The following is a 6400-nucleotide window of genomic DNA, read 5'->3' as shown; positions in this document are numbered from 1 at the left end:
AACAAATCAGTTTTTTTCAAAGATAAACTCTATTTATCATCTTTGTCTCCCTCCATCACATTTTGTGTAAATATATATATTTAAATAAAAATAATAAATTATATATTAATATATAGTGCATGAATTATAAATGATATTTTCTTATTTAAAAAAATTAATCAAATAACAAAATAAAAGAAATGAAACTTTTATAGTTTTATTTATATTACACTAAGACAGTTTTTTTTTTTTTATGGGGAGAGAGATGAGAAGAACATAATCTTGTAACAAATTTAAGGGTTATTAGAGTGATAAGAGTATCATTTTCTTATCATTTATTTTCATGTGATATACATGAGTAATGCTATTATGTTTTTAATTTATATAATTTATTTTATTTTATTAATTTCGATACTACAATGTATGTCAAGTAATTTATTTAAAAAATTTATATTTAAATGAAAATATAAAAAAGAGAGTGACTAACAATCTTTATTTTTTCTATTATTTTATATTTGTATTTTTAATTTTTTTTTTGATAAACTACATGGTATTATATTGTGATGACGTAGCAAGAGATAAAATGAATGCTATAAATTAAGAGATAAAATGAAAGCTATAAATTAAGAGATATGGTAGTATTTTTCAATATTTATTGACCACGGGAAAATAAAATTCAAATTTTTATTAAAAATTAACAAAAAAATCCTTACCAAATATTAAGTGGAAAAATACATAAAACTTATTGGAAAAAGACATAAGCTTTGAGTAAATAATGGTAGGCTTACTATTCTCTAATTATTTTATTATTATTATTATTATTTATTTATTTAGTTAATGATTAAAGAATTGATTATTAGTAAAGTTGAATGTTTTTTTAATAATTCAGAATGTTAAAAAAATACTTAAAAAATAATAGTAAAATAAAAAATTTTAAATACAGGGTTGGGGTAAGAGGATGGTAACACTATCATTGTCTGAGCTGTCCCGCTTGGTTATTTGAAATAAAAAATTTCATCTTAATTTATTATTATAATTTTTTCAAATTTTCATATAAAATATAAAGTTTTATTACGTATAAACAAAATCGCGTACTAATTTGCATATCAATATTAATTCATTCATATTTAAAATTTAAATTAATATTATTTTTAATAAAATTTACTTTTTGACTAATCATATTAAATTAATACATATATTAATATACACTTATACTTACAACTATATTTTTTTAAAATATAATAAATAATTTAAATTTTTTAAATTTTAATATAAAATTAATATTAAAAAATTATATTATAATAATATTTTATTTATAACTAATTAAAATATCTCCATCTCTAACCATGAAGAGTTTCAACCGGGATATGCCTAATTGAATTGATCCATAAAAGCAACCCAATACCTACTGACCTAACACACCAAATTCCGACTTTCTTCATCTTCTTCGCCCGGAAGAAATCTGAACATGAGTCTTCTCACACCCTTCATCTTCTTCTTCTTTTTCCTTTCTTTCTTCAACGCATCAATCCCATCCCCCGTCTCCATCTCTGTAACCCCCAACGTCCTCCAAAGATCTGGCGACTCGATCATTATCCAATGGTCCGGTATCGCCTCCCCCTCGAAGCTCGACTGGCTCGGGATTTACTCGCCCCCGAACTCGTCCGACGACACTTTCATCGGCTACACCTTCCTGTCGTCTTCCCCGAATTGGCGTTCTGGGTCGGGCTCCATCTCCCTCCCCCTGGTCGACCTTCGATCCAACTACTCCTTCCGGATCTTCAGCTGGCTTGAGTCCGAGGTCGACCTGCACCGCCTCGATCACGACCACAATCCCTTGCCCGGAACGGCCCACTTGCTGGCTGAATCCGAGAGAGTCGGATTTGGGCCGGGACGTGGACCGGAGCAGATTCACCTGGCATTCACGGATAACGAAGACGAGATGCGGGTCATGTTCTTGACGGAGAATGGTAGGGAGAGGCAGTACGTGAGGTATGGGGAGAGAGAGAATCGGCTTTGTCACACGACGATCACACGTGTGGGGAGGTACGAGAGGGAGGACATGTGCGAGTCCCCAGCCAATGAGAGTATCGGGTGGAGAGACCCTGGTTGGATCCATGATGGGGTTATGAGTAACTTGAAGAAAGGAGCCAGGTATTATTATCAGGTAAACGATTTGGTTAAGAAACGAAACTTATATATCTCACTATATAATTTCTGTTGACGATTAATTAATGATTTTTCTTGTTAAGATCACTGGGAGGGATTGGCTTTAGGTGTGTTAAAGGCCTCTTCGTGGTATCCTCCCTCCAGGACTAAAGTTTGATACCTTTGGGTGCAAGTAATTTCTAGGGTCGTCGGATTGCGAAACTTCTCTTGAATTAGCTAAGGTGCACTTTCGAAAATTTCTTGTCGAGGGCCTATTCTCCCTGGGATTAGTCGGGACTTTGTTCTCAGATACCCGGTTTCAATCAAAAAATAACCTACAATTTTTTCTCTGGCTGCATTGACTAATCAGGTCTATTTGATCTTCATGTCACTGTTCCAATGATTATTTGGTGCTTTTTGGACACCTTAGTATGTTGGTTGCCTATTTTACTCGGGGGTTATCCAGTGATGCAACTCTTTAAGATTGAAATCGCTGTCCCCCCCTTTTTTTTTATAAGTAAAAATTTTATTCAACGAATGCAATAGGTGAAGACCATGTACACAGGAAGTATACAAAAGAAACACCTAAATACATTCAACTACTAAAGCAACGAGGACAGAAACTCATGGACTGCCCCACCATTAAAAACAATAGCTGAAAACCAACTAAACAGGGAAAACATAAAAAATTTCCAGAGTTCTTCTACAATACGTTCCCTATTATTAGAACACCTCTCATTCCTTTCCAACCAAATGCATCACATAATACATAAAGGAATCATCGTCCACGCAGCTGCCACTTGAGAGCAAGAATGAAGTCTAGGCCAACATGCAAGTAATTCTGTCACTGAATTTGGCATAACCCAGGACAGTCCAGATCTTCTAAAAACCCCATCCCATAACCCTTAAGCCACATCACAGTGTACAAGTAAATGATCCACTGATTCCCCAGCTTTCTTACACATGGAGCACCACTCCATAACCATCATTCCACGCTTTCTTCAAATTATCAATTGTCTGAATGTTCCCAATTGCCACTGTCCAAACAAAAAAAGCAACCTTTGACGGAACACGAGCCTTCCAAATGTTCTTCCAAGGAAAAGAGATATTATGCTGACCATACAATGTCTTATAATATGATCTGACAGAAAAATTTTTAGACGCTGTGTTTCTCCAGTAGATTTGATCCCTTTCATGTCTTCTAATAACCACTGAATACAGCAACTTAAAAAAAATCAGTAACCTCCTCAATTTCCCAATCCTGAACAGATCTGAAAAGGCTGATATTCCAATGCACCTCTTCATTAGAATAACTTATCAACTCTGAAATTGAAGCCTGCTGATTAATAGCCAATCTGAAGACAGTCGGCAAAGCTCTAAACAGTGCAGTCTCACCACACCAAACATCAAACCAGACACGAATTCTTGAACCATCACCTACCACAAAATAAATTTGTTTCACAAAATTATCCCATCCTTCTCTAATAGATTTCCATAAACTTACTCCTTAGTACACCAACCCCGCCCCCCCCCCCCCCCCCCCCCAAAAAAAAAAATCACTTCCATACTTCCGGGCAATCACCCCCCTCCACATCGCACCCTCTTCCTTATTAAATTTCCACAACCACTTCCCCAACAAAGCTTTATTAAAACTACACAAATTACAAACCTGCTGTCCCTTTTTGGTGATATCATCTGCATGATCATGGCTCAGGAAAAGAAGGCACCTGATTCTCATGCTTTATTATACTTTTATGAAGTTGTGTTTAGTTTTGATAGTAATCCATATCTAGAGAAGATGATCTTACTAAATGCTGAATCCAACATCAATACACAGCGAGATATCTGTATGGTTAATCTTGATAGAACATACTTATGTAAGGAACGACTTTTCCTCCCACTGTGTGGTCCGCATCGGATCCGGCTTGCCTCCAGTTAGGAAGTAACAGGACATCTCCTGTTAAGACTTGAACGGCCAACATTGTATGTTGGGAAGTAAAATCCAACTATCTTAAAAATATACTTGCAATTTTAAGAAAAATAAATTTAATATTAAAAAATATATATAAATATATTTGATACTAGTTACTATGTTTAATTGATAAATAGATTTTTTTATTATTAATGTGTTTAATAATTAAATAAATAATTATTTTATTTTATTTTTTGGTTAAAACAATTATAATTGATGCAATGTGTTCGCGTAAAGTTATTGCCAAGGCCAGCATGGGGAACAAAATTTCTTTATTTTTTAATATTTATATTTTTGCAAGTGCCAGCATGGAAAACATTAATATATTTATAATAAATAATTTATTTATATATCACCACATAAATAATGTAGTAAAAACAAGAATCTTTAAAATTTATTTGTAGTAAAGTTTTGACAAAAATTAACAAATAAAAAATAAATAAAACATGTGCATCTCTAACACAGTATTAGCACCCTCTTTTTTGTTTAAAAGATGCAATAAGAGCCATTGGATCTAATAACAGGAGATGTCCTGTTACTTTACAACTGGAGGCAAGCTGGATCCGTCTGCATCCACCCTGGCTGCAGCTAATGCCTTAAAGACTGTCTAAACCTGAAACAAAATGATGTTGCATGTAACAGGTTGGAAGTGACTCTGGAGGTTGGAGTGCAACTCACAGCTTCATGTCACGGAATGGAGACTCTGATGAAACAGTAGCTTTCCTGTTCGGTGATATGGGAACGGCTACACCATACTCAACATTTCTCCGTACGCAAGAGGAAAGCATAGCAACCATGAAATGGATCCTCCGTGATGTTAATGCTCTGGGGGACAAGCCTGCATTTGTGTCACATATTGGCGACATCAGCTATGCAAGAGGATATGCTTGGTTGTGGGATCAGTTTTTCACTCAGATTGAACCTGTTGCATCCAAAGTAGCATACCATGTGTGCATTGGTAATCATGAGTACAACTGGCCGTCACAGCCTTGGAGACCTCAGTGGTCTGAGAGGATTTATGGAACAGATGGGGGTGGTGAATGCGGCGTGCCCTATAGCCTTAAGTTCATCATGCCTGGGAACTCTTCAGAACCAACTGGAACCCAAGCTCCAGCCACAAGAAACCTTTACTACTCATTTAATATGGGGGCAGTACATTTCGTGTACATGTCAACCGAGACCAATTTCCTTCCAGGGAGCAACCAGTATAACTTTATAAAGCATGACTTGGAGTCAGTTGATCGAAAAAAGACCCCTTTTGTGGTAGTCCAAGGGCACCGACCCATGTACACAACAAGCAATGAAGGGAGGGATGCCCCATTGAGGGAGAGGATGCTTGAGCACTTGGAACCCTTGTTCGTGAAAAACAAGGTGACCCTTGCATTGTGGGGTCATGTCCACAGATATGAGAGGTTTTGTCCTGTGAATAACTTTAGTTGTGGAAGCATGGGCCTGAATGGGAAGAACTGGGAGGCATTTCCTGTCCATGTTGTGATTGGGATGGCAGGGCAAGACTGGCAACCCATATGGGAACCTAGATCTAACCACCCAAATGACCCAATATTCCCACAACCAAAGCACTCTCTGTACCGCGGGGGTGAGTTTGGGTATACTAGACTGGTTGCTACTAAGGAGAAGCTTACGCTTTCTTATGTAGGGAACCATGATGGGGAGGTGCATGATACAGTCGAGATTCGAGCGTCCGGAGAAATCCTCAGTGGCTATGGTGCTGCTGGTGTTGATGGTGCTTTGGTTCAGTCCACCTTCTCATTGTATGTTAAGGGAGCGAGCGTATTAGTGCTTGGGGGTTTTGTGGGCTACGTTCTTGGTTTTGTCTCACGTGCCAGGAAAGAGACTGCGAGGAGAAATAGGTGGACTCCAGTGAAGACCGATGATACCTGAACTCCAGATTGTTTTACAATGGATTGGTTGGTACCCAAAATCTGGCTATTATGTACTAAAAAATATGCAAATACGTATCGAGGTTATGTATTGTGAAATTATGCTTTCCCAACTGTTTGGATGCCCAAGCTAGGGAGATAGGATAATTTTGTACGACCTTATATAACTTAAATCATTGTACATAATTTTCCATGTGTAATTTGTGTAATCTATACATTATGTAAAGGTATTCATACGGTTGAAACTCATATACTTTGACAAATGAATGTGCAATGCGCTGAGAACTTTTCATTTTGTGCCTTTGCATCAAACACCATGTTTCTGTTGCTTAATCCTGCTAGATCTCCGGCAAGTAGAAAAGACCTAGTAGTCGGATATGTTTAGGAGTGGCCATGGTTG

General features: G+C 36.7%; 1 protein-coding gene across 1 annotated transcript; it reads left to right on the top strand.

Annotated features, from left to right (window-relative positions):
* The first annotated feature begins 1332 nt into the window (after positions 1-1332).
* LOC122309580 (probable inactive purple acid phosphatase 2) lies at positions 1333-6295 on the top strand. Its single transcript, XM_043123101.1, has 2 exons — positions 1333-2146; positions 4742-6295. Exons 1-2 carry the CDS (start codon positions 1448-1450, stop codon positions 5999-6001), a joined length of 1959 nt encoding a protein of 652 aa, XP_042979035.1. The 5' UTR covers positions 1333-1447; the 3' UTR covers positions 6002-6295.
* Positions 6296-6400: the final 105 nt, after the last annotated feature.

Source organism: Carya illinoinensis, chromosome 5 (assembly GCF_018687715.1).
Source record: "Carya illinoinensis cultivar Pawnee chromosome 5, C.illinoinensisPawnee_v1, whole genome shotgun sequence".
NCBI lineage: Eukaryota > Viridiplantae > Streptophyta > Magnoliopsida > Fagales > Juglandaceae > Carya > Carya illinoinensis.
This window is presented reverse-complemented; position numbering and strand designations above follow the sequence as displayed.

Bases quoted from the DNA above. Each gene is read 5' to 3' on its own strand.
- LOC122309580 (XM_043123101.1), top strand. From the start codon at position 1,448: ATGAGTCTTCTCACACCCTTCATCTTCTTCTTCTTTTTCCTTTCTTTC. The intron at 2,147-4,741 runs GTAAACGATTTG...TGCATGTAACAG, and splicing joins GAGCCAGGTATTATTATCAG to GTTGGAAGTGACTCTGGAGG.